Below are 27,154 nucleotides of genomic sequence, written 5' to 3' on the forward strand. Positions count from 1 at the left end.
GGCCACTAAGAGGCGCTGTCACTCTCAGGAATCGACAGCTATCAGCGCTCCGTCTCGGGACTGTACTGTGTGTCGTTCGTCCGCGCACAGAATATTATAATATTTAGATAGTTTTTGTTTATTGTACTCGATAAATATGTCTACTACGACCGGTGGCGGAGAGTTTGGCAACCCTCTGCGGAAATTTAAGCTGGTTTTCTTGGGCGAGCAAAGCGGTAAGTGTTCAGATACGTGAGACGCGGACAGAGAAACAGGCAGGCCAGGTGAAAAGATGCTACAGAATGATAGATGTTCCCAAATACACATGCAAATAATTATCTGACAGTTTCGATTGGGGACAAGCACTTCAAATGCAGCAACATTTACAGTAAACTGTTGTCATGAACAATACACGAACAGACATCATGGGGCATTTAACGTAACATCCTGCAGTATCCGAACTATATATAAAAAAGATACGATTATCAACTCAATTCAGCTTTAATCGACAAAGTATGTTATTGTTATGTGTTTGTGTATTCTTGCATGTAAGTTAGAAATCAACGGCAGCCATCAAGTCTTTGTATTAGCATGTTTGTGTTGTCTGTTACTAGCCACAAAAGAGATCTCCCATTTTAAAGGCCTTTTATGTGTGATCATTCGTTTTTAACTCATGAAATGCAAACAACATTGCGCTACAACCGTGAATGAACATGTTCAGTGTATAAAACAATACTGTCTGTTGTGAAGATGGTTGCTAGCGGATAGCAGTTAGCATGATTCTAGTTAGCCAGCTGTGAAAATCAAGATCATGAGATCTTAAACCACATCAGGGATGTTTAACTGCCACATCATCCACGTCACATCCACCTTTAATTTTCATAATGGCTGGATCGGACGTAAAAGAACAACAACGATCAGCGACCTGTCGTAAACGAGAGTTACAGCATTTCTTAGCCTGTATTGAAATGGTATGTTGCTGTGAAAGCAGGACGGCGACACCCATGTTGCCAACACAGCGATCAGAGTTCAGACTCATCCTGCAGACCAGTGCATCCCTTCCCTTCGTGACAATATGCTTTCTATGCGAACACCAAACATGCTGTCTATGTAGGGAGCACACTAGGTTTTGAGGCGTATTTACTGTGAGGCCCTTATTTCTAATGCTTTTATGTTTTTTCTCTTTTTCCACAGTGGGCAAAACTTCACTTATCACCAGGTTTATGTATGACAGCTTCGATAATACCTATCAGGTAACACCTGCTTTGACTGTCAGAGCCCATATTGCGTTCACAGATGCTTACCGTGTTACTGTGCATCTTAATATCTGCCCAAATATTGCTGAGATTGTAAAATCTCTAACGCAAAGGTTTGGTTCAGTGTTGGTCTCTAAAGGAATAGTTCACTCGCTAATAAAAAGTGTGTTGTATTTTACTCATCGTCTTGTTGATCCAAACATTTCCTCCATGGTACACAAAATGAGATACTTTATAGAAAAAATAGTCACAGTGTTAAAATGTTGCAAAAGTATAGGATGACCAACATCTATTAAAGGGACAGTGCACCCAAAAATGAAAATTCTGTCATTAATTACTCACCCTCGTGTCGTTTCAAACCCGTAATTGTTCATCTTCGGAACACAAATTAAGATATATACTATGATGAAATCTGAGAGCTTTCTGACCAGTGTTGCCAATTCCGTGGTTTTCCCGCGGAATTGGGCTACTTTAACACTGTTGCCACAGGTTGTTTTTCATGTCCGTGGATTGAAGCAAATTTTAGCAGGGAAGCCCGCCAAAAAAACGTGTATTTTACCCCCCCGGAATGCGATTTTTACCTGGGGACCCCAGTCAAAACGCGATTAGGCTAGTTTTGAGTAGTGATTGGGCGGGTTTTCATGTGAAAACCTGGCAACCCTGTTTCTGACCCTCCATAGACAGCAAGGGTGGCCCAGAAAGGTACCAAGAACATTGACAAGAGAGTGCATGTGACATCAGTGGTTCAACCGTAATTTTATGATAATACTTTTTGTGCGCAAAAAAACAAAAATAACTTTATTCAACAATTATTCTAGCTGGAGTTACCATCTACCGCCATTATCGAGAGTGACACAACGCATGCGTGTGCTTTCCTCTGCTCGTAAACAAGGCACAGCGCATGCGTGTTCTACGTCAGCAGCATCATGTGCATGCGTCGTGTTACTCTCAATAATGGCGGTAGATGGTAACTCGGGGTAGAAGAATTGTTAAATAAAGTCGTTATTTTTGTTTTCTTTGCGCACCAAAAGTATTCTCGAAGCTTTGTAAAATTACGGTTGAACCACTGATGTCACATTCTGGCCACTAAGAGGCGCTGTCACTCTCAGGAATCGACAGCTATCAGCGCTCCGTCTCGGGACTGTACTGTGTGTCGTTCGTCCGCGCACAGAATATTATAATATTTAGATAGTTTTTGTTTATTGTACTCGATAAATATGTCTACTACGACCGGTGGCGGAGAGTTTGGCAACCCTCTGCGGAAATTTAAGCTGGTTTTCTTGGGCGAGCAAAGCGGTAAGTGTTCAGATACGTGAGACGCGGACAGAGAAACAGGCAGGCCAGGTGAAAAGATGCTACAGAATGATAGATGTTCCCAAATACACATGCAAATAATTATCTGACAGTTTCGATTGGGGACAAGCACTTCAAATGCAGCAACATTTACAGTAAACTGTTGTCATGAACAATACACGAACAGACATCATGGGGCATTTAACGTAACATCCTGCAGTATCCGAACTATATATAAAAAAGATACGATTATCAACTCAATTCAGCTTTAATCGACAAAGTATGTTATTGTTATGTGTTTGTGTATTCTTGCATGTAAGTTAGAAATCAACGGCAGCCATCAAGTCTTTGTATTAGCATGTTTGTGTTGTCTGTTACTAGCCACAAAAGAGATCTCCCATTTTAAAGGCCTTTTATGTGTGATCATTCGTTTTTAACTCATGAAATGCAAACAACATTGCGCTACAACCGTGAATGAACATGTTCAGTGTATAAAACAATACTGTCTGTTGTGAAGATGGTTGCTAGCGGATAGCAGTTAGCATGATTCTAGTTAGCCAGCTGTGAAAATCAAGATCATGAGATCTTAAACCACATCAGGGATGTTTAACTGCCACATCATCCACGTCACATCCACCTTTAATTTTCATAATGGCTGGATCGGACGTAAAAGAACAACAACGATCAGCGACCTGTCGTAAACGAGAGTTACAGCATTTCTTAGCCTGTATTGAAATGGTATGTTGCTGTGAAAGCAGGACGGCGACACCCATGTTGCCAACACAGCGATCAGAGTTCAGACTCATCCTGCAGACCAGTGCATCCCTTCCCTTCGTGACAATATGCTTTCTATGCGAACACCAAACATGCTGTCTATGTAGGGAGCACACTAGGTTTTGAGGCGTATTTACTGTGAGGCCCTTATTTCTAATGCTTTTATGTTTTTTCTCTTTTTCCACAGTGGGCAAAACTTCACTTATCACCAGGTTTATGTATGACAGCTTCGATAATACCTATCAGGTAACACCTGCTTTGACTGTCAGAGCCCATATTGCGTTCACAGATGCTTACCGTGTTACTGTGCATCTTAATATCTGCCCAAATATTGCTGAGATTGTAAAATCTCTAACGCAAAGGTTTGGTTCAGTGTTGGTCTCTAAAGGAATAGTTCACTCGCTAATAAAAAGTGTGTTGTATTTTACTCATCGTCTTGTTGATCCAAACATTTCCTCCATGGTACACAAAATGAGATACTTTATAGAAAAAATAGTCACAGTGTTAAAATGTTGCAAAAGTATAGGATGACCAACATCTATTAAAGGGACAGTGCACCCAAAAATGAAAATTCTGTCATTAATTACTCACCCTCGTGTCGTTTCAAACCCGTAATTGTTCATCTTCGGAACACAAATTAAGATATATACTATGATGAAATCTGAGAGCTTTCTGACCAGTGTTGCCAATTCCGTGGTTTTCCCGCGGAATTGGGCTACTTTAACACTGTTGCCACAGGTTGTTTTTCATGTCCGTGGATTGAAGCAAATTTTAGCAGGGAAGCCCGCCAAAAAAACGTGTATTTTACCCCCCCGGAATGCGATTTTTACCTGGGGACCCCAGTCAAAACGCGATTAGGCTAGTTTTGAGTAGTGATTGGGCGGGTTTTCATGTGAAAACCTGGCAACCCTGTTTCTGACCCTCCATAGACAGCAAGGGTGGCCCAGAAAGGTACCAAGAACATTGACAAAAGAGTGCATGTGACATCAGTGGTTCAACCGTAATTTTATGATAATACTTTTTGTGCGCAAAAAAACAAAAATAACTTTATTCAACAATTATTCTAGCTGGAGTTACCATCTACCGCCATTATCGAGAGTGACACAACGCATGCGTGTGCTTTCCTCTGCTCGTAAACAAGGCACAGCGCATGCGTGTTCTACGTCAGCAGCATCATGTGCATGCGTCGTGTTACTCTCAATAATGGCGGTAGATGGTAACTCGGGGTAGAAGAATTGTTAAATAAAGTCGTTATTTTTGTTTTCTTTGCGCACCAAAAGTATTCTCGAAGCTTTGTAAAATTACGGTTGAACCACTGATGTCACATGGACCATTTTAATGATGTTCTTACAACTTTTCTGTGCCTTGACCGTGGTAGGACCCTTGCTGTCTATGGAGGGCCAGAAAGCTCTCGGATTTCATCAAAAATATCTTAATTTTTGTTCCGAAGAAGAACGAAGATCTTACAGTTTTGGAACGACATGAGGGTGAGTAATTCATGACAGAATTTTCATTTTTTGGTGAACTATCCCTTTAAGCTCTCTAGTTACCATCCAGAATTAATTTTTGGCAGACTAGCAATGTCTGTTGAAATGAAAATATTAATCAGCCATAAATTATATTTTTCTTACTGGCCATGAAACTTTACATAAAAATTTACATTATTACGTATTTACTACATATTTTATCATGACAATGGCAATGTGAAGCTGTTTGTAGCATGGGTCTCAGGGCATAGTTTCACTTGCGATATCATATATGAGGTGCTCTGTCTAGATGTGAATCTGTACATTTCATACAAACATAATTGTTTATTCTTTAGGCTTTCTAGGTAAACATACACTACCATTCAAGAGTTTGGGGTCAGAAAGATTGTTTAATATTTTTAAAAGGTTTCTTATGCTCATAAAGACTGCATTTTTTAATAAATGTACAATAATAAAACCGTAATATTGTGAAATATTATTTCTGTAATGCAAAACTGAATTTTCAGCAGCCATTACTCCGGTCTTCAGTGTTGCATGATCCTTCAGAAATTATTCTAATATGCTGATTTGGTGCTCAAGAAACATTCCTTATTTTAACATTATATGTTAATTATATGTTATATTAATGTCTTTACTGCCACTTTTGATCAATTTAATGCATACTTAAATGCTGAATAAAACTATTAATTTCCTTAAAATAAATAAATGTCCTGATCCCAAACTTTTAAACGGAAGTGTATAATGAATTTTAACTTGCATTTGGTACTTGGCCAGTGTTAATTTAGTTTGTAGATCTCAAATTGCATTCATACATGTGCATATGATGCACATGAGAACCAGTGAGATTTGGTGCCATTGAGGTGCCATGGACACAGAGTGTCTTGATGCAGAAAATTTGAATATGCACAAGAGCAAATGAGATTTTCTGTGAATAAGGACAATTTTATGAGACATTTGTTTTTTAATTGATCAGACTCTGGTAAATGTATGCATTCATTGTAAGGAGAAGAGCAATATGAACATTGTGCAAAATATCTCCCTTTGTGTTCCACTGAAGATAGAAAGTCTAAAAAGTAAAACAAATATTCCTTCAATGACCGATTTTGCAGTGTGCACTAATAAACTCATTGTTTCTTTCTACAGGCAACTATTGGTATAGACTTTCTGTCAAAAACCATGTACTTGGAAGACCGCACGGTAGGACAGAGATCAGCATTTCTAGAATAATTTCCAAGGAGTCTCTGTGTGTCCAAGCCTTTTGTCTTATTAGAAAGCTAGCATGTTTGTATAAAGTCTAGTTTAGTTTAAAAATTGGCTAGCAATATTAGTACCAGTATAGTAGATGGTTTTGACACACACTGGCTCAAGTCATTCACCTTGATGTTTTCTAATATCTCCTTTAAAGTCTATAAGACATCTTTATTTATTTATTTGAAGTCCATCAGGTGGTTTCACTGTCTATGTCACAGATTCATCACAGTTATCATTTGCGTAATTCCTCATGCATGCTTGTAGCTCATCACACTTATGTCATTAGTTTGTCATTTATTTTGATTTCACCTTTTTAAGTTTGGTTGTGTCTTTGTCCACCTCACCCCACTCTCTTCCATGGCTGCGTGCTGAATGGGTCCCCATGCCTGTTGTTCTGCATGGACGGTCATAGATTCGGCTACAGCTGTGGGACACTGCTGGGCAGGAACGCTTCCGTAGCCTCATTCCCAGCTACATCAGAGACTCAGCAGCCGCAGTGGTGGTCTATGATATAGCAAGTAGGTAGCTAGTGCTCCTGCTTCACCACATGGTGGGGTCAAGTTGGGTACTGCTTGAGTAAATGGCACTCATGTAGCTTTATAGGTGTGCTGGTTTATTTGAGCATTCATGGTAAAGTTAAAATAAAATGAAAAAACACTTAATATGAAGAGATATATACATTTTGTCTTCATTTACTCACCCTCATCAGTGTTTCCCACAGATTTACACTCTATATGTGATGGCACTTCCCCTGGGGTGAAAAATCTATCTATCTATCTATCTACATACACAAACACTTTATCAGGAAAGATGAAATGAAAATGACATCGAAGCTTTTCTGAAGGCAGTTGGTTCCCTGCAAAGATACAGTCATATAAAAAACACCCGCGCCATGTTTTGATTTTGAAACGTGCAGTGCTCTTTTTTTTTTTCAAAGAAGTAAAAGCCCTAAATCTATTTGTGGCAGTCAGTGTTGATGTATGGGAATCAATGAATGGGAAACACTGCTCATGTAGGTCTAAAACCTGTATGACTTACTTTCCTCTGTAGAACCCAAAAAGACAGAACTGCTTTTGTCTATATAGTGAAAGTCAGTAGGATCCAAAACAACGTGGAACTCCATTGACTTCCATTGTATGGGAAAAAAAAAAGAGACATTTTTAAAATAACCTTTTTTTTCTTTCTTCCAGTTTTAGCATCTATACCAGGGGTGCCCAAACTCGGTCCTGGAGGGCCGGTGTCCTGAAGAGTTTAGCTCCAACCCCAATGAACACACGAGAACCAGCTAATCAAGCTCTTACTAGGCATACTAGAAACTTGAAGGCAGGTGTGTTGAGGCAAGTTGGAGCTAAACTGTGCAAGACACCGGCCCTCCAGGACCGAGTTTGGGCACCCCTGATCTATTCACTGGTTACTTGCAAAATGTAGGATTAAGATTCTTCTGTTTGTGTTTGAAGTTTTTCTTGGCATTTACCCACATTTGGGCATTTTTCTGTAGTTCCTCCCAGCTTAGGGAATTCTTTTCTACTATTTTCCAATTGAAACTTGGATGTTTTTAAATTGTTTGAATTTTTAGTATAGCTTTTACACCTGATCAGACATAATAGGATATGAACACAAAGGAAGATAATTTCTGTGTTTTGTTTTGGGATTCAGTGGTGTTTTGGATCCCATTGGTTTTCATTATATGGACAAAACAAGCAAACATTCTTCAGAATACTTTGTGTTCCACAGAAGAAAGGAAGTCAAATAGGTTTGGAACAGCATGACAGTGTGTGAATGATCAAATATGAAAATGAAATAAAACTATATAAGTTTTGGGTCTTTATGAAAACAATGTGGCCTATTTTAATGAATATTTCAAAACCATAAAATGATGTGGTTCGACTGAAAGCATGTCCAGCAATACTAAAATGTATGGAGTGCCATTTGCAAAGCATCTTGCAGAAAGCAGCGTCATTCAGAGAGCTGGAATGGAGAAATGCCGAAATGCCTTCAGATGGTCTTTAAAATCATTCTTATTCTTATTTCCTAAAAACTTGTGGTCATGATCTATAAATACAGAACTTCAAAAGAAAAAAAATGGTCAATTTTGTAGGTGCATTTCTCCATTTCATTCTTGTTTTGTTTCTTTGATGTTGTCCTTTTCTTCTAACCCTGCTCCCTTGCCCTATCCTCTCTTTATATCTTTTCTTTTCTCTGTTCTACTTGTTTTCTTTGCACACCACGGTTTGCTGGTCCCTCAGGTTCGGCTCCAGCTGTGGGACACTGCAGGGCAGGAGCGCTTCCGCAGCCTCATTCCCAGCTACATCCGAGACTCCACTATTGCTGTGGTGGTCTATGACATCACCAGTGAGTCTGAGCCTCACTCATTGGGTCAGCATTCAGCAAGGATTTATGCCTCCAGGGCACAGTTAGCACAATTCGGCAGCTGCTTCTAGGTCATGGCAGTTCATCTTAGTATGGTTGCTTGGGAACAATATTTGTATTATTTCATTCAGAATAAATGAAAAGTAGATTGTACATGCTTCTCTTTTAACAGCAAACTGCTGTTACTGAGCAAAGAAATGACCTGTGCTTTAACTCTGTTTTGTTAATCTTCATACTAACAGTCTGCTTGCATACTTTCTTCTAAGAAAACTTGGCTTTGAAATGAATCAAGTGTGATTTGACCACTGCCAAATTTGGATTGTGCAAACTGATTTTTTAAAATCGATCAAGCAATGAAGTCATTTCCAACACAAGACATTTTTCCTTTTTAATGAGTCCTTGCCTGACTTTTTTCCCTCTGTTCTTCAGATCTCAACTCTTTCCAGCAAACCTCAAAGTGGATAGATGATGTCAGAACAGAGCGAGGAAGTGATGTAATTATCATGTTGGTTGGCAACAAGACAGACTTGGCTGATAAAAGGTACAGTATTTGAAGGAGTTTGATGAACACATCCTTTGTTCTGCTCTCAGACGTCACGTTTTAAGTTATTTTTTGTGTTCAGTTTTCTCCTTTTTGTTAATTTAAATATTATGTTGAGTAATTTGTGCCATTGTTTCTTTTCTGTTTGATCATATTTTCTCTTGTGTTGATTTTATTTTTGATTTCCCATTACTACTTTTGTTTTTCATACCCATTCTAATTTGAACTGTGTCCACACCTCCACTATGGACTATGGCAGGCAAGTGTCAGTAGAGGCAGCAGAGAAAAAAGCTCGGGAACTGGGTGTGATGTACATAGAGACCAGCGCCAAAGCTGGTTATAACGTCAAACAGGTGGGTGAAATGATACAGATGTAGTGTAGGCCTAAGGTTTCTAATTTATGTAACCAAATCTGTGGCATATTGTCGATTGTCTCAGGTTGTAAAAATGAGCTAAACACACAATGAGAGTAATACAAATACAACTTGAATAAATGTTTAAAGGGGTCATGAACTGAGAAATCAAAATTCCCTTGATCTTTTGACATGTAAGAGGTCATTTGTACGTTTCAGATCTCAAAACTTTCTCGTTAGTCTAAAAACAGCTTATATTGAAGCCGATCTGCCAAAATGACAGGTTATGGAATGTGCCACTTTATGATGTAATAGTGTGGCTAAACCCCGCCTCTGCAGAAGATGATCAACGCCTGCTTGTACATCACTGCCTGTTTAGAAGCATTCTACTTTGCAGTGTAGAAACATTAAAGGAGTAGTTTACCCAAAAAACTGAAAATGCTGTCATCATTTCTCACCCCTGTGTCATTACAAACATGTATAACAACTTCAGTGGAACACAAAAGAAGACATTTAGCAAAATGTCCATGCTGCTTTTTAAATGAATGGAAAGGAGTTTGGATATTCCTCTATTCTTCTATGCTACTCTTTCATGTTTCACAAAAGAATGCAAGTCAAACAGGCTTGAAACGACATGAGGGTGACAGAATATGAATTGCTGGGTGAACTCTCTCTTTAAGCTGAAAATAAACAAGGGATACTTTTAAGTGCCAACGACGTTATTATCACTTCTCTTGATAGGCTGTTCATTTATTTTTTTTGTTGTAGGTTGTCTTCAATTAACAAATGTTTTGAACTGCAGTGCGGTGATCTCTTATCATTGTTACGATTTCAGCCATTTCTCAACTTTTCAACCTATGATGGGGTCCTATCAAAACACTAATTCCTCTTTTTCCCCATTACTAATGTGATCCTCAGTCAGTCTCTGTCTCTTTCTCTTCTTCTTGATGCAGTTCTTTTGTCTCTGTATTTCTTTCCTCCTCCCCGCTCCGGTCAAGCAGACAGATTACCACGGAGGAGGGCGAGCAGAGGGCTAAGGAACTGAATGTCATGTTCATTGAAACCAGCGCAAAGACTGGCTACAATGTCAAACAGGTAGAATCACTGAGAAACGAGGACGGCCCAGCCCTACCTTCCCTCAACCACACTATCTTGTGCTTCCTTTGGTTTCTATCTTTCTCTGCCTCACCCATTATGAGCCATTCTGCCCCCGCCTCACATTCACAGGTGTCCTGTGCTATTGTGCTGCTGTTTTGTGTTTTTGTTTCGTTTCGTTTGCTTGAATTGCTCCCTGTGTCCTGTGTCCATGTCCTGTGTCACAGATGTCCTTTGCATGTTGACCAAGCATCACTAGAATGATTTTTCTCTCTGTGCTGTGTTGTAGCACCACTTGCTATTCACAGACTGGATGTAGACATTTCATTTGTGCATTGTGCTTTTTATTAGCATATTGTATTGCTTTTTATTGTCAGAATGAGTAGAACATGGAGTCTCTTTAACTTAGTTTTTTTTATAATAGTAGTGTTATCAGAAATACACTCCTTTTACATCTCTACCCAGTAGGAGTTATAATTTAGTTTAAATAGAGGAGGCCGGGGCTAGTTGCACATAAGAAAGTTTTCATAAGTGATGCACTACTATTCAAAGCATCGGGTTGTGATAGAATATAATACTTTTTTTTTTCTCAGCAAGGAGACATTAAATTGATCAAATGAGACGGTAAAGACATTTGCAGTTGTACAAAAGATCCATGTGTGTATATGTGCAATATAAGTGGAAATGCTTTTTTATAGTTAAGATGTCTATAAAAAAAATAAAAAATAACCGTAGAAATATTGACTAGAGTAAAACCTCTGACAACTAGCCCCAATCTCCCCTACAACTAAGATATATTTTATATTAAACCAGCATTGATTTATGTACATATAGCCCAAGCATCAGAGGTTTTAGCTAATTAACTTCCTTTTTTTATTTTTCTAGCTGTTTCGTCGTGTTGCTGCTGCTTTGCCTGGAATGGATAGTACACCAGAGAAAAGCAAAGAGGACAGTATCCTTCACATGCACCGTAAAAGGCTTCTGACAAATATAACATCACTCACATTAAAATGTCAGAATCAGTTTGTCCGCATCAGCCTGATAGCAGGAGATCACAAGCCAGTGCTTTTTTCTTTTTTTTTTCATGATTTAAACCATAACGGGAATCAAAAAATGACATCTAACAGAAATGATTGTAAGGTAATCCAAGGGTAAAGACATACTTATACGAATTCACATGATCTAGTCACTAACTGATCCTTAACCTGAACTTTCAGTGATCGACATCAAACTGGAGAAGCCTCCGGAGCTGCCCGTTACCGAGAGCAGCTGCTCGTGCTAGTAACCACCCTCATCCCCCTCACTCGACCCCCTCACACACAAACAGCTTGCCTCTCAGTGGTCACTCACTCCTCTCACGTTCCTCGTGTCATGAGCGGAGAACCTTTTCTTTCTCTTCGACTCAGTGACTTTTCAGAGTAACCGTGTGGATGTGCTATTACTCTGTATTAAAATGGATTCCAAAAATACATATATTAATGGGGAAAAAAGTAAAATCACAGCATAGATTAAGTGCTAAAACCGTTCAGATTCTCATCTGTTGTGGCTGCATGGCATTATATGGGATTGCAGACTGATATACACTCACATGCTCTTGAGTTTGTGTTTGAGTTGAGTTCATAATTGTTGTGAAGTTACCATGTTTCAGAGCTGGGGCTGATGTCATCATTTTAAGTCTTTTTATAATTTCACCGGAGGAAGAGCTTGACATTAATTGTACTGAGAGGCTGTAGTCTTGTGTTACTGATTCATATGATTTTTTTTACATTACACACTATTTTGTTAGTGTGTTTTCTTTGGCAGAAGTTATTTAAAGAAAGATACAGAAGGGATCTCTTTTGAAATTGTTGTGAAATATCATGGACACAATGTTCTTTATAATTGGATGTTTCCACGTTAAAGATGGTATTTGGGACCAGATATCACGTAAAGGTATTTTTGTTTCAGGAAATACACATGTATGGCCAAAAAATGAGTTTGGTTTTGTTTGTGACAATCCTCATTCTTGGACAGGCCAATTTTATACAGGAATTTTCGGAGGGTTGCATGGATGTAGAATGTATTGAGCTTTGGGGAAAAAAATAGGATTTAATGTTCTTAGTAAAGGGAAATTGCTTTGTAAACACATTTAATTTAGTTAAAACTCAAAACCTAAGATATTTAATGACTTATCCACGACTGTATTTACAAAACCTAACGTTAATTGTAAAAACGTGTACATACTAACCAAACTATCATAACACGTCGATCTGACCTTGGATATGGAAAGCAATTCACACTAATTCCACTCATTTTCTGCCTTATTTTTGCTGCGCAAGTGTAGGAACAGCATGCAGTTTAGAGACGGTTTAACACAAAATGCCTTGCTTGTTTTGTTGTCATAGTGCACCAGTTCAGGCCACAGCGCTGTGGTTTGCTCGAGCCTATTAACGTTGCATAGAGCTAATGAGGTTTTGTTAAATGGGATATTTAGATTTCTTCCTTCAACACGGCTATTGCTTAGTGTACAGACACGTCTTGGTATTGCTCGTCGTAAGACTGTTGGTTTCATGTGTTTATTTATTATCTCACTAGTTTGTGAAACAGTGTGTTGTATGCTTGACTGGAATGGCAGTTAGCAATATGTGGGAATCGTGATTTTCATCAAAAAACAAAAAGTTGGTGTCTGAATGTTTAGTTTTATGCAATATGTTCCTCTTTACGCTTTTTGTATTTTTAAAATGAAATATAATTATTCAATAAAAGTTTATAATAAATGTGTCTGTGCATATTATAAACTTAATATAAATATATATATATATATATATATTAAAAAATATATAAAAACTTTAATGTATATAGAAAAGTATAAAGTATACTGCAATATGCAAAAGGTTAGACTATTTGGCCCTTTTATTAAAATGAACGTTTTTAATAAACTGAATACGTTTTTAAACTCTCAAGTTCTGTTTGGCCCTCTGTTGGTATCATACAGTCCATTCAGTCTCTCACTGATGAGTGCTGCCTCACTGCTCGAGCCGGTTGAATGATGTTGCCGGTGATTTGAAGGTTTTCGGTTGATGAACACAAGGCGGAGTTCACAGCTCGTCTTAGCGGTTCCTTTATGAATTAATCATGCTAATCAGTGGAGCAGTAGAGACCACTAGACCTGAACCCGAATGACCAATCAATACGGGCGGTCCGACACACCCAGTCTGTGCCAGATGTTCAACAGTCTTACTTGAGAACATAAAAGCCTGTGAATATAAATCAGGATCATGTCAGTGTGCCAAATCACTGTGGTTCAGTGCTGAGTGACTAGCTGCGCATCTTGCGGTGTTGTAATACACCTGTTCTACTCCCGGAAGTGGTGAGGAGATTTTTCCACGCGCAAGAGCTGACGCCAGGTAAGGAATTTGCGAGAAAAATCTCGTCGAGCTTGAATGGTTAATCTGTGACTATAATAGTTACACCTCATCCTTTGTGAACAGAACAAAGATACTTAGTCTTGATAGAAGCAAGTTCCCTCAGACGCATCTTGTTTGGGAAGATTGTATTTTTGATCGGTGACTCTGTTGTTTCAGGTATGTCTCGCGGTACGGGAATAGTTCCAGATGAATCCATGTTTAATGAATTCAAAAGACAATGCTTGTCCACGGAGAACTGGCTCAGTAAATATGATAAAAATGACATGGAGGTCTGGGTCGAGGTGGCTCCTTTATCAGCTTCTACAAACAGCAAAGGGAACTTCTCCAAAGTGCACAAAATCAAGGTAAGATGTTTGCCTGCTGCATCTAACTGTTTATGATTTCGTGTGCTTTATAAAAATGTTATAACTTTTGTTAGGAACATTAATATTACTACATCATAACATGTTTAATGGGTCAATGGTTATACATGATTTAATAGGAGTTATGAAAATGTGTGGGTGTGTGGTTATATATTATTTATTTGTATGTTTGTTTATTCGTTTTGCATATATATATTTTCTATGGACCCCCACGATATCTTTACATTTCCCCTCTATTTAATTTACATGACCAGACCTGTGTGTACTGCTGCCGTAACAACACTAAAGCAAATGCTTTGTTTCCAATGCAGTGTAGAATGAACATAAAGGATGTATCGGCTGCCACCATGTTTGACGTGCTTCATGACGGCATGTACCGGAAGACATGGGACCCTACGATGCTTGAGAGTTTTGACATCGCTCGTCTGGCTCCTAATGCTGATGTGGGCTACTATTCATGTGAGTCATGTAACCTTTTAAATTTGTATCCGTTATTGAGATTTATTTCTTATCTTACGGTCATTCTATCTTTTGGGATTTTGTTAGTCTCAGTGGTAGTCACCGAACACTGTTAGTAACATACACAGTGGCTTATTGCAGTGCAGTAAAGAACTGAAGAAAAGCCTCCTGGGACCATGTTTTTGTGTGTATTTATAGTCAACATTATTGTCAGTTTGGTTCGTCTTTTAATGTTGTGGATGTTTATGGTCCTACAGGTCATAAAATGGAAAAAAAAAATATATATATTTTTTTTTATTCTTTATTCACAGGGCTCTGCCCGAACCCATTGAAGAACAGAGATGTGGTGACCCTGCGCTCATGGCAGGCATCTGAAAATGAGTATGTGATCATTAACTTCTCCGTGAAACATCCGGTACGTATTTTATTTAGTTACGCCTTCTGTCATCATACGTTTTGTGTTACGTACGTTGATTTATAGAGTTAGTGGACTGGCTAGTGAAATATCAGAGTTACTTAAAGGTAAAATGTCATCTGCTCCACTAGTGGTGCCAAAACAATTGCAAAAATAATGACTGTTTTCGAACAAGTTTGCATCCATCCAAACTCAGATCAGTCTTTTTACCCCATCACATATTTTAGTGATCATCATAAATTATATATCATTTGAAAGCTTAAAACCTCAAAATTCATCCTGTGAAAACTATTTTGAAATCGGACATTGCTTTACCATGGAAATGGTACTTTAAATCTTTTGGCGGTCTCCTCCCCCTTAGCAGGCGGGGTCAAATGTCATATTACAAAATGTATTACGGTCTTTTAGAATCAACACTTTTTATAATCTTGATAAAATACGTATCGTTGGAAAGGTCTGATTCTGATTCTGATAGAAGTCAAATTGACAGAAATTTAGACATTTGTGACAGAAAAATGCATCAAAAAAATTCAGTGGAGTTTGGGAGTTTTGTGGTATAACACCTTCAAATTTGGAACATAACTTATTTAGAGTTAGGCTTTAATTTTATAGCAATTTTAGAGTAAAACCTGTTGTGAAAATGTTTGGCGATTTGTCTTCTTTAAAAAGAGTCCAACCATAGGTCTGTATTCAGAAGCGTTCATGAATTATAACAATTTAAGTTTGTGTAGTGCACTTTCACGTCTATGTTCAGAAATGGGGGGGACTTTTATTTTAATAAAGTCTTGCTATCATTTTAGAAATTTCCCCCACGGAAGGATCTGGTAAGGGCCGTTTCCTTTCTGACAGGTTACCTGATCAGACCAACAGGGCCCAACAGCTGCATTTTCACGTACCTCTCACAAGCTGATCCCAGAGGTATGAACAGATTCCCTGCTTCTTTTGAAATGTTCACCCATCATTTATTTACATTGTAAGATTTAAATTTGTTGCTGTTTTGAATGATTTTTTTAATCCTTTAGGGTCTCTTCCAAAGTGGATTGTCAGCAAAGCATCTCAGGTCCTGGCTCCAAAAGTAAGTAAACATATTTCGTCTCTTACTATTGTTTCTGTAGATGTACTCTTTGAGGATGCGAGTGTTTTTCTATGTAGGACTGTGTTTAAGGCTTGTGAAATCCCAATTGTTACCATGGAAACCTACTGGAAGATCTTGTACTGAAGACGCTCACGCAGCACTTACTGTGCCAAAGTGAAACTTGTTTATCTTGTTCTGTCTGTAGGCTGCATGACTACATTCAGTCATTCTTTTTATTTACAAAAGAGAGTGTCGCTTAGGCTCCTATTATATACAAATCTCTTTTCTTTATTAATCATTCATGATAATCACTGACACCGCAAGCAGTGGCATTTTACACTTATTAACGCTTTTAATAATTCTTCAGCCCTCATTGAGTGTTCAGATTGTTATCCAAAGATAACTATGATGTAGATGTTCTTCTAATTAAGAACAGGAGCTCAGTATGACATTGCATTGTGGCCTTTTTTTTCATAGTCTTGTGAATTGTTACTGCATATGGTAGGGCTGTTTGCAGTGTTCCCAGACAGTATCTCTGTCCAAAGGGCACTGATAACGTGGACTGTTTGTCACGCTTGGTGTTTATAAACTATTATTGAACACTGAGGTGTTTGTCTTTCCATTGACCATTAATCAGGGGCCTGTGCCATGAAGCCGGATTAGCTGGCTAGCCAGGTAAGTTTCAGTTTAGTTTGCACCAATCCTGGGTTTTTTAGGTACCTTGAAAGTGGCTTGGCTTTTAGCGGCATTCATTGCCATAGTAACTTACACTTCACAGCTAACCTGCCCCAGGGCAGGATTTGTTCTGGGTAAGAGATCTCAAACTGAAATTGGACCAATCAGATGTGAGCACAGTGACACATGTCTGACGAAAAAGTCACTCCCCCAGTTCCTCTTCCTCCAAATTAAAGGTCACTATATAGTAAAAAAACAAACAAACAAAAAAAGATAATTACTTAGAATTATTTTATATGATTTATGTAATTATTATATGATTTAAATTATTATTAATCCGTTACACACAAGCAATTTTAGAAAATGAATATTAATATATACAGATCATATGTAATATAAATAAATAAGCTGTAGAATCAATAGATAATGCTTTAAAAATGACTACATGTGACTTTACATGTTCGAGTCTCTATCACTATATAATATCAACTATATAAATTAACTTCACAAGTTCCACTTATGACTGCACTTATAGAGCGAGATCATTTCTTTTATTTATCCTCTTTTCATGGACAAGTACTTTCTTCAATGTACAGTAAATGCGTTTAAATTCCTCATATTCTTCAATCTACATCCGGTACGTATTTTATTTAGTTACGCCTTCTGTCATCATACGTTTTGTGTTACGTACGTTGAGTTATAGAGTTAGTGGACTGGCTAGTGAAATATCAGAGTTACTTAAAGGTAAAATGTCATCTGCTCCACTAGTGGTGCCAAAACAATTGCAAAAATAATGACTGTTTTCGAACAAGTTTGCATCCATCCAAACTCAGATCAGTCTTTTTACCCCATCACATATTTTAGTGATCATCATAAATTATATATCATTTGAAAGCTTAAAACCTCAAAATTCATCCTGTGAAAACTATTTTGAAATCGGACATTGCTTTACCATGGAAATGGTACTTTAAATCTTTTGGCGGTCTCCTCCCCCTTAGCAGGCGGGGTCAAATGTCATATTACAAAATGTATTACGGTCTTTTAGAATCAACACTTTTTATAATCTTGATAAAATACGTATCGTTGGAAAGGTCTGATTCTGATTCTGATAGAAGTCAAATTGACAGAAATTTAGACATTTGTGACAGAAAAATGCATCAAAAAAATTCAGTGGAGTTTGGGAGTTTTGTGGTATAACACCTTCAAATTTGGAACATAACTTATTTAGAGTTAGGCTTTAATTTTATAGCAATTTTAGAGTAAAACCTGTTGTGAAAATGTTTGGCGATTTGTCTTCTTTAAAAAGAGTCCAACCATAGGTCTGTATTCAGAAGCGTTCATGAATTATAACAATTTAAGTTTGTGTAGTGCACTTTCACGTCTATGTTCAGAAATGGGGGGGACTTTTATTTTAATAAAGTCTTGCTATCATTTTAGAAATTTCCCCCACGGAAGGATCTGGTAAGGGCCGTTTCCTTTCTGACAGGTTACCTGATCAGACCAACAGGGCCCAACAGCTGCATTTTCACGTACCTCTCACAAGCTGATCCCAGAGGTATGAACAGATTCCCTGCTTCTTTTGAAATGTTCACCCATCATTTATTTACATTGTAAGATTTAAATTTGTTGCTGTTTTGAATGATTTTTTTAATCCTTTAGGGTCTCTTCCAAAGTGGATTGTCAGCAAAGCATCTCAGGTCCTGGCTCCAAAAGTAAGTAAACATATTTCGTCTCTTACTATTGTTTCTGTAGATGTACTCTTTGAGGATGCGAGTGTTTTTCTATGTAGGACTGTGTTTAAGGCTTGTGAAATCCCAATTGTTACCATGGAAACCTACTGGAAGATCTTGTACTGAAGACGCTCACGCAGCACTTACTGTGCCAAAGTGAAACTTGTTTATCTTGTTCTGTCTGTAGGCTGCATGACTACATTCAGTCATTCTTTTTATTTACAAAAGAGAGTGTCGCTTAGGCTCCTATTATATACAAATCTCTTTTCTTTATTAATCATTCATGATAATCACTGACACCGCAAGCAGTGGCATTTTACACTTATTAACGCTTTTAATAATTCTTCAGCCCTCATTGAGTGTTCAGATTGTTATCCAAAGATAACTATGATGTAGATGTTCTTCTAATTAAGAACAGGAGCTCAGTATGACATTGCATTGTGGCCTTTTTTTTCATAGTCTTGTGAATTGTTACTGCATATGGTAGGGCTGTTTGCAGTGTTCCCAGACAGTATCTCTGTCCAAAGGGCACTGATAACGTGGACTGTTTGTCACGCTTGGTGTTTATAAACTATTATTGAACACTGAGGTGTTTGTCTTTCCATTGACCATTAATCAGGGGCCTGTGCCATGAAGCCGGATTAGCTGGCTAGCCAGGTAAGTTTCAGTTTAGTTTGCACCAATCCTGGGTTTTTTAGGTACCTTGAAAGTGGCTTGGCTTTTAGCGGCATTCATTGCCATAGTAACTTACACTTCACAGCTAACCTGCCCCAGGGCAGGATTTGTTCTGGGTAAGAGATCTCAAACTGAAATTGGACCAATCAGATGTGAGCACAGTGACACATGTCTGACGAAAAAGTCACTCCCCCAGTTCCTCTTCCTCCAAATTAAAGGTCACTATATAGTAAAAAAACAAACAAACAAAAAAAGATAATTACTTAGAATTATTTTATATGATTTATGTAATTATTATATGATTTAAATTATTATTAATCCGTTACACACAAGCAATTTTAGAAAATGAATATTAATATATACAGATCATATGTAATATAAATAAATAAGCTGTAGAATCAATAGATAATGCTTTAAAAATGACTACATGTGACTTTACATGTTCGAGTCTCTATCACTATATAATATCAACTATATAAATTAACTTCACAAGTTCCACTTATGACTGCACTTATAGAGCGAGATCATTTCTTTTATTTATCCTCTTTTCATGGACAAGTACTTTCTTCAATGTACAGTAAATGCGTTTAAATTCCTCATATTCTTCAATCTCTTAACCTTTAGCAAAAGAGAGTTGAATCTCGCTGGCTCTCTCGTGAGAAGTAAATCACACTTGCTCTGTGTTGCAAGGCATGTGATTGGTTATTCGCCACTGATGTCAAACATTCATGCGCACGCGCTCCACAAACTCAGGATCAAAGCCTGAGTTGACAAAGAAAGCTGATGATCAGCATCATGGTACCAACAAAGCTGGATTGGAGTGGTTTGGTTTTGTCAACTCGAAACTAATGCTGTAACCCTGAATTTGTTCAACTACCATCATGGTACAGGCCCCAAGTGTTAAGATTTTAGTCATAAGTGTATATATACACTTTCATTCAAAAATGTTTTTGAAAAACGTCTCTCATGCTTACCGAGGTTGCACTTATTTGATCAAAAATACAGTAAAAAGTAATACTGTGAAATGTTATTACAATTGAAATAAACAGTTTTCATAGAATATATTTTAAAATGTAATTTATTCCTCTAATTGCAAAGCTGAATTTTCATCATCATTACTCCAGTCTTACTCCAATCTTTAGCGTCAAATTTGCTGCTCAAGAATGATTTATTATTATTATTATCAGTGTTGAAAATGTTGTGCTGCATAATATTTCTGTGGAAACCTTGATACATTCTTTATCAGGATTTTTTTAAATAGAAAGTTCAATAGAAAAGCATTTATTTGAAATACAATTTTATTTGTGGATTAAGTGGATTGTTTTGATGTCTAGTAATACTGTTGTATTAAAACAAAACGTAAAAAAGACTCATTAACTTCAGTTCAGAAGTCAGACTTTATAGGCAGTATTTCGCACTGTGATACATTGTGCTGCCAAAAATTCTGAAGACTCAGACAGAAACCAGAAACACTGTTTATTTATAGCTAGGCTTGAGAAAAAAGACTTGCTGCAATTTGAGTCACTGCACAGCTTGAAAATGAAGTAAAACTGGATTCCATTTCATTGTCTGGGTTACACGAGAATGAAAAAACAAAGTTCAGTGCCGCTTCCGCTGATACTAGTACCACTCCCTCATTCTCTTGTGCCATTCCACAGGTCTTAAGAAGCGTCCATAAAGCCGGTCAGAACTACCCTGCATGGAAAGCAGCAAATTCTCCAGATCATAAGCCGTGGCTGTACCCCATACAGAGTGAACTGCCCATGATGGATCCAGCAGAACTGTCCATCCAGCGTGGAGACTCGCTGGAGAACGTGGATGAGAGCTTGACCAAGGATGCTCAAGAGAATGAGGACAGTAGCTAAAATGGTTCAAAAAAAGGTTGACATAAATGGACAGTCTTTAACTCTGGTCTGTGTGACAGGGTCAGTCCAGTTACCTCTCACCCTACTTATAGCTCGCTGATGCCAACATTCCTCCTTCACGCTCACAGAGTAAGTGTTTACAATCACTGGTGCACAGATCTGCACATTCCATTATCCATGTCTTGAGTTGCTTAGGGCATCGCATGTGCGATAGTGGTGCTTGAACAAAAAAAATATTATGCAGTTCTGCATCTTAATTTAATTTAAAACCCTTTTGAAGGTGGATATTTTTTGCTTTAATTTATTACTAAATGATTTTGATAAAGCTACACCTACAAGCTGTTGTTTATTTCTTTATAATAAGCATAGTTAAACGTTTAATCCTTGTTTTAAGTCTCCATGGTAGGGGAGAGGTTCCTCTCAATGTCATCCTTTTGTGTTTGTGTATTTATGTCTGTGTGCCTTTTCAAAGAAGTGTGTCTGTATTGGCGTGTGTGAAAATGATTGGCACCAAGCAACCATAGGAGAAAACCTGTATTAAAGGCCCTGTAATACGACCAAAGCAGTCCAAGACACAATGTGGTATTACCTCGAGATTTATTACTTGAAGTGGTATTAGTTCATTTGCCTGTAACAGGCAGAAGAAATCAGAAGGCAGAGGAATGTTATGATTGCGCTTTTCTGTACTTATGTTGTGTGCCCTTGAACATGAAAGAAAATGACGTTAGCAATAACATGATAACAGTGGATCAAAGTTACCAATATTTTTGATGTTTTTCTTTCTGAGGAAGGATGGATATGTAAATTTGTGTGTTTGATTACTTGAATTGTATGTATATGAAGTCCTAACTCATTGAAGGGTAATATGGTTTTATACTTCAAAAATTTTAAATAAATTATGTTCAAAATGCCTTTGAAAACTCCTAATAAGAATGTTGCATCTTTTAGTGTGTTTATTAATGGCACTGCACAATACTAGTTTACAAGATCATGGCATACCTGGTATTTGCATATAAACAGCCATCTGTTCCACTGAGCTCCAATAACACAGCAGAAGCTACATTTGAATTTTGTGTAATGAAATGATGTAATTCGATGAATTAGCTCAATGTTAAAGGAATAGTTAACCCTGAAAATGTACCCTCTGCCCATCCAAGATGTAGATGTGTTTGTTTCCTCATCAGAACAGATTTGGATAAATTTAGCATTACATCACTTGCTCACCAATGGATCCTCTACAGTGAATGGGTGCCGCCAGAATGAGAGTCTAAACAGCTGATAAAAACATTATAATAATCCATGAGTAACCAACACTACTCCAGTCCATCTATTAACATCTTGTTAAGTGAAAAGCTGTGTGTTTGTAAGAAACAAATCCAGCATGAAGACATTTTTGGATTTTGATGTGAGAGGACAACAGAGGATGGGCTTTTTGAGTGGAGGAAGCGCTATTAAGGATAATGGATGTATTTGGGCTAGAAGCAACGGTTTGAAGTTTAAATGTTTTAATAATGGATTTGTTTCTTATAAACAGGCAGCTCACTTTACAAGACAATAATTGAGTCATGTGGATTAATTGTGAATTATTATGATGTTTTTAATCAGCTTTGAACTCTCATTCTGATGGCACCCATTGAACTGAATTGAATACTTTATTGTCATTGTACAATGTTTGTACAACAAAATTCAATGTTCACTGCAGGGGATCCATTGGTGAGCAAGTCATGTTATGCTAACTTAACCAAATCTATTCTGATGAAGAAACAAACTCATCAACATCTTGGATGGCTTGCGGGTGAGTCAATTTTCATTTGTGGGTGAACTATTCCTTTAATAGCTTTAATAATAACACTTAGTTTATATAGTACCTCTACTTAAAACAGTATATTAACAAAGCCACTCTACCTAACATCATAAATGTAAGTGTAACAATGTAACAAGATCTGAATATAATATTCCCTTCTGGCATTTCTCCCTCCCCACTTTGAGACTTTTCATCATACAAATTTAGCTTTAAAAATGAGCACAAAAAGTACTTTGCATGAGCATATTGATTTAATGACAATTAATTAGTCAGTAGCAATGTGTTTGTCAGCAAGGCATCAATCACTAAACAACAGCTTTGCTTTGTAATACAAAATTGAAATGCAATCACAAAAAAAGACCTAGTTAATAAAATAATATATATTAAACATAATACCAGCTTCATTTAACAAATGCCTCTAAGTGAAGATATCAATAGCAGATCATAATTTACTCATATTGTAACCGTCTATAGTAATTTCATTCAATAAATTACACATCTGCCATGTTTTCTTTTCATATGCACGACATACACTATATTGCCAAAAGTTTTGGGACGTCTGCCTTTACATGCACTTAAACTTTAATGACATCCTATTCTTAATCCGTAGGGTTTAATATGGAGTTGGCCCACCCTTTGCAGCTATAACAGCTTCAACTCTTCTGAGAAGGCTTTCCACAAGGTTTAGGAAAATTTTTATGGGAATTTTCGACCACTCTTCTATAAGCGCATTTATGAGGTCAGGCACTGATGTTGGACGAGAAGGCCTGGCTCGCAGTCTCCGCTCTAATTCATCCCAAAGGTGTTCAATCGGGTTGAGGTCAGGACTCTGTGCAGGCCAGTCAATTTCCTCCACACCAAACTCGCTCATCCATGTCTTTATAGAGTTTCACTGGAACTAAGAGGCCAAGCCCAACTCCTGAAACACAACCCCACACCATAATCCCCCCTCCACCAAACATTACACCTGGCACAATGCAGTCAGGCAAGTACCGTTCTCCTGGCAACCGCCAAACCCAGACTCGTCCATCAGATTGCCAGACAGAGAAGTGCGATTTGTCACTCCAGAGAACTCGTCTCCACTGCTCTAGAGTCCAATGGAGGCGTGCTTTACACCACTGCATCCGACACTTTGCAATGTAGGTTTGGATGCAGCTGCTCGGCCATGGAAACCCATTCCATGAAGCTCTCTACACACTGTTCTTGAGCTAATCTGAAGGCCAGACAAAATTTGGAGGTCTGTAGCTATTGACTCTGCAGAAAGTTGGCACCTTCTGTGCACTGTGTGCCTCAGCATGCGCTGACCCCGCTCTGTGATTTTACGTGGCCTACCACTTCGTGGCTGAGTTGCTGTTGTTCCCAATTGCTTCCACTTTGTTATAATACCACTAACAGTTGACCGTGGAATATTCAGTAGTGAGGAAATTTCACTTTCACTGAAGAGCACCTGAATTCAATGATTTGGAGGGGTGACCCAATACTTTTGGCAATATAGTGTATCTCATAGAATATGCTTATTTTCCCAGAAGAAAGGAAATGATGAGAAGACAGAGAAGAGGGGAAAGTATCTGAAAATTTCACCAGCTGCATTCAAAACTGGCACAACTCAAAACCACCACTATGGGTGAAGAAGCTGTGAATCATCAGGCATGTCGTGAAGTGTTTGAAGATGATTTCTTTGAGCAGTCTCTTAGTCAGAGCAAATAGTTAGTGGGAGGAAGATGATGCAGGGCAGCTGAAGGTTTGGCTGGCACACCAACGCCTCATCAGCTGCGTCACTGCACCGGTTCAGTCATGAAGGTCAGCTCTGCCACCTAGTGTACAGTCCTCTCCTTCTGCCGCTGGTAGTCTAGAAAAACAGATGCACAACCCATTTATGTCAGGTACTCCAACTGAATAAGTGAACTGAAATGCTCACTACTGCCACATTTGGTTTGCTAAATTGGGGTTTAAAAAAACACTTAACATTCAGTAATATTATCAGATTATTAGATACTATTGGATGAGAACAATACTTGAAATGAGCTGGATTGCACCATTGTCTTCAGTAGAGCTACTTTACAGCTGAATTGAATTTGTTTACGACATCAACAGTTACTGAATTGATTTGAATCCATATTGAACCGACTTGTGCTAAATAATGACAATAACTGTTAATAGCTGCTTATAGTGGAATTTTCATAACTGATGTTTCAGTTAAGTTCAATAGCTGTAAATATCAACACTGAATACTTGAACACTACTGACACTTGTCATTTCAGAGATGCTTTACAGCAGAAATTAAATGTGTCTCATATTTGAAGTTCCCTGTTTATTACTGCAAAGCTGGTTTGAAACAATCTGTATTGCATAAAACACTTTATAAATAAAGGTGACTTGACTACAGTATCTGAAATAATCAACTATAGACCTCGAATAGAAAGAAATACACAACTTGACTAGAATATCATAAAATATATCACAATATAAAGGAATTCACTACATATTGAAACCATCATGTCTGATTTGTTTTTTTTTATCTCAAGGGAAGGATGAAAATAATACGCACTGTAAGGGAAGTATCGGACCTTCATCAAAATCTCTCTTGCAGTCTTTAAAATCTCCACAGCCTAGGAGAGAAATCAAGATCACACCAATACTATTTCGACGACGAGACATCCTGCGTGTTTCAGCCTTTCGGACTGACATATCAGATCTTACCTTTGAATGCTCAATGTCTTGAAAGTCCACGTCATTGACAGAAAGCACCTGATCCCCCTCCTGCAGTCCTGCCCTATGGGCATCTGAATCTGGCACCACCTGTCAAAACATTTTGAGCAAGGCCAAGATGATGAAGTCAATTCTTTAGCCGAAAGATAAAGAAGGTTTTAAAAGGCAAAACTGACCTTTGAAATAAATATACCAAGCTGTGAGGCCTTTCCTCCACGGATATTGAAGCCCAGTTGTGCACCAGGGGGCTTTTGTAACACTATAGTGCGAGGTAGGAACTGAGTGAGCTCATTGTTGTAGTCAGGGTGATGTATCCTCTGATTATAAGAAAGAAAGATGTAAATTAGGTCAATGTGATCACAAAAGATGAGTTGGAAAAATAGCGTTCAATAACAGCCACCTCTTGTGGAGGGATCCATGCAGGAGGGCTCTCATAGGAAGGAAGAAACACTACTGGCAGTTGATAATCATCGTACGGAATCTTTTGGTCCATGTTTTTCGAGCTAGAATTGAGGGAGCGAGAAAAACGGTGAAATTATGATCCTCAATCGTCCTCGATATATTTTAAGTGTAAGGTTTCTTTTTTTATTTTTAAATACTAAATTATTTACAAAACTGTGAATATACTGATAGGTAAAGCATGAAATGACCAAAGATTTATCATGAATTGGGTGTAGATGCACACTCTACGGTTCTCATTGTACAGCAGGCTAGCTTGCTAACACTCAACAGTAAACACAAGATGCGCTGCACAATGAGCCGAAGCCATAGAAATGATCAAAACGCTGCGCGAATAAACTGACGTTACAAATATGCTCATACTAAACTGAAAGACAGGCAATATATACAGCTGTTTTTGCGCGACAGTTTGGGTTTTGTCCGTCAACTCACCAAGAACTCCTCGAGCGAACCATTAGCCCCGCCCTTCTACAGATCATGTGACCAGCACTTTTTTTTCTTTTTTCTTTCGTTATCCTCAACAAAACTATGGAGAGTTAAAGAAAATATTGATATTGGGACAGTTTCACGCATTTCCCCCCCCCCAAATACCTTTCAAACTCTGTAAATGTGGCCTCTCGGTCACTTTTGTGACAAGTCCCCTTTCCGGTATGGAGTACGAAACCTGCAAAAACAATAAATAAATAAATACACAAATAAATAAATAAATATGCAAATAAATAAATAAATGTCTGTATAAATACACAAATTCTTGTTTAAATACATATAGAAATAATTATACATGTGATTAAAGTAGGCAAATAAATAAAATAAATTAGTGGACAAATGGAAAATGTTTAAGGAAATGCTAAACTCATCCCATTTATTTTCTTTTGATCACACATTTATTTCTGAATGTAGTTCCACATTTATTTTTCCTCTGCACAACATGCTAATGAGAGGGTGTCAACCATGGACTTGGTCGGGTCTTGTGATAGCTGGTGGCGCGGCTTTCCCGCTGACCGGAAATGCATGGTGTTAATCCAGTATAGCCTAGTAAAGTCACTTTTTCCGTTTAACAGAGCAAGATACACTGAGCTGTATTGTCCGTACAGTATCTGTGACTTTACAAACGACCCAA

The 27,154-nt window shown here is 37.9% G+C and overlaps 3 protein-coding genes across 9 annotated transcripts; 2 read left to right on the forward strand and 1 right to left on the reverse strand.

Moving 5' to 3' along the window:
- Nucleotides 1-12,371, forward strand: LOC107560298 (ras-related protein Rab-6B-like). Of its 7 annotated transcripts, none has more exons than XM_016244449.1 (8): nucleotides 1-215; nucleotides 1,174-1,232; nucleotides 5,933-5,986; nucleotides 6,453-6,558; nucleotides 8,840-8,951; nucleotides 9,211-9,304; nucleotides 11,285-11,351; nucleotides 11,617-12,371. In XM_016244449.1, the coding sequence occupies exons 1-8, from the start codon at nucleotides 137-139 to the stop codon at nucleotides 11,679-11,681; spliced, it is 636 nt and encodes a 211-aa protein (XP_016099935.1). In that variant the 5' UTR covers nucleotides 1-136; the 3' UTR covers nucleotides 11,682-12,371. The 7 variants fall into 7 exon arrangements, 6 of the variants coding, with proteins under 6 accessions (XP_016099935.1, XP_016099949.1, XP_016099927.1 ...); XM_016244463.1 differs by lacking the exon at nucleotides 6,453-6,558 and adding an exon at nucleotides 8,287-8,392; XR_001605717.1 differs by lacking the exons at nucleotides 1-215; nucleotides 1,174-1,232; nucleotides 11,617-12,371 and adding exons at nucleotides 2,336-2,531; nucleotides 3,490-3,548; nucleotides 10,306-10,399.
- Nucleotides 12,372-13,570: 1,199 nt separating this feature from the next.
- On the forward strand, nucleotides 13,571-21,972 carry LOC107560366 (PCTP-like protein). Its single transcript, XM_016244522.1, has 7 exons — nucleotides 13,571-13,785; nucleotides 13,963-14,150; nucleotides 14,480-14,627; nucleotides 14,939-15,042; nucleotides 15,843-15,960; nucleotides 16,065-16,117; nucleotides 20,856-21,972. The coding sequence occupies exons 2-7, from the start codon at nucleotides 13,965-13,967 to the stop codon at nucleotides 21,060-21,062; spliced, it is 816 nt and encodes a 271-aa protein (XP_016100008.1). The 5' UTR covers nucleotides 13,571-13,785; nucleotides 13,963-13,964; the 3' UTR covers nucleotides 21,063-21,972.
- A 1,768-nt stretch (nucleotides 21,973-23,740) lies between these two features.
- Nucleotides 23,741-26,530, reverse strand: LOC107560372 (PDZ domain-containing protein 11). Its single transcript, XM_016244533.1, has 6 exons — nucleotides 26,467-26,530; nucleotides 25,976-26,078; nucleotides 25,752-25,892; nucleotides 25,567-25,665; nucleotides 25,415-25,475; nucleotides 23,741-24,715 (listed from the first exon to the last, which is right to left on the reverse strand). Exons 1-6 carry the CDS (start codon nucleotides 26,511-26,513, stop codon nucleotides 24,681-24,683), a joined length of 486 nt encoding a protein of 161 aa, XP_016100019.1. The 5' UTR covers nucleotides 26,514-26,530; the 3' UTR covers nucleotides 23,741-24,680.
- Between the last annotated feature and the right edge of the window lie 624 nt (nucleotides 26,531-27,154).

This window comes from Sinocyclocheilus grahami, unplaced genomic scaffold (assembly GCF_001515645.1).
Source record: "Sinocyclocheilus grahami isolate Dianchi unplaced genomic scaffold, SAMN03320097.WGS_v1.1 scaffold23.1, whole genome shotgun sequence".
NCBI classification, from domain to species: Eukaryota; Metazoa; Chordata; class Actinopteri; order Cypriniformes; family Cyprinidae; genus Sinocyclocheilus; species Sinocyclocheilus grahami.

Coding starts and splice junctions, on each gene's coding strand:
- LOC107560298 (XM_016244449.1), top strand. CDS start 137: ATGTCTACTACGACCGGTGGCGGAGAGTTTGGCAACCCTCTGCGGAAA. Junction 1,233..5,932: donor GCTTCGATAATACCTATCAG/GTAACACCTGCT, acceptor TTCTTTCTACAG/GCAACTATTGGTATAGACTT. Junction 11,352..11,616: donor AGAGAAAAGCAAAGAGGACA/GTATCCTTCACA, acceptor CTGAACTTTCAG/TGATCGACATCAAACTGGAG.
- LOC107560366 (XM_016244522.1), top strand. CDS start 13,965: ATGTCTCGCGGTACGGGAATAGTTCCAGATGAATCCATGTTTAATGAA. Junction 14,628..14,938: donor TGATGTGGGCTACTATTCAT/GTGAGTCATGTA, acceptor CTTTATTCACAG/GGCTCTGCCCGAACCCATTG. Junction 16,118..20,855: donor CTCAGGTCCTGGCTCCAAAA/GTAAGTAAACAT, acceptor GCCATTCCACAG/GTCTTAAGAAGCGTCCATAA.
- LOC107560372 (XM_016244533.1), bottom strand. CDS start 26,513: ATGATCTGTAGAAGGGCGGGGCTAATGGTTCGCTCGAGGAGTTCTTG. Junction 26,079..26,466: donor GTTCGCTCGAGGAGTTCTTG/GTGAGTTGACGG, acceptor CCTCAATTCTAG/CTCGAAAAACATGGACCAAA. Junction 25,893..25,975: donor CATGGATCCCTCCACAAGAG/GTGGCTGTTATT, acceptor TCTTATAATCAG/AGGATACATCACCCTGACTA.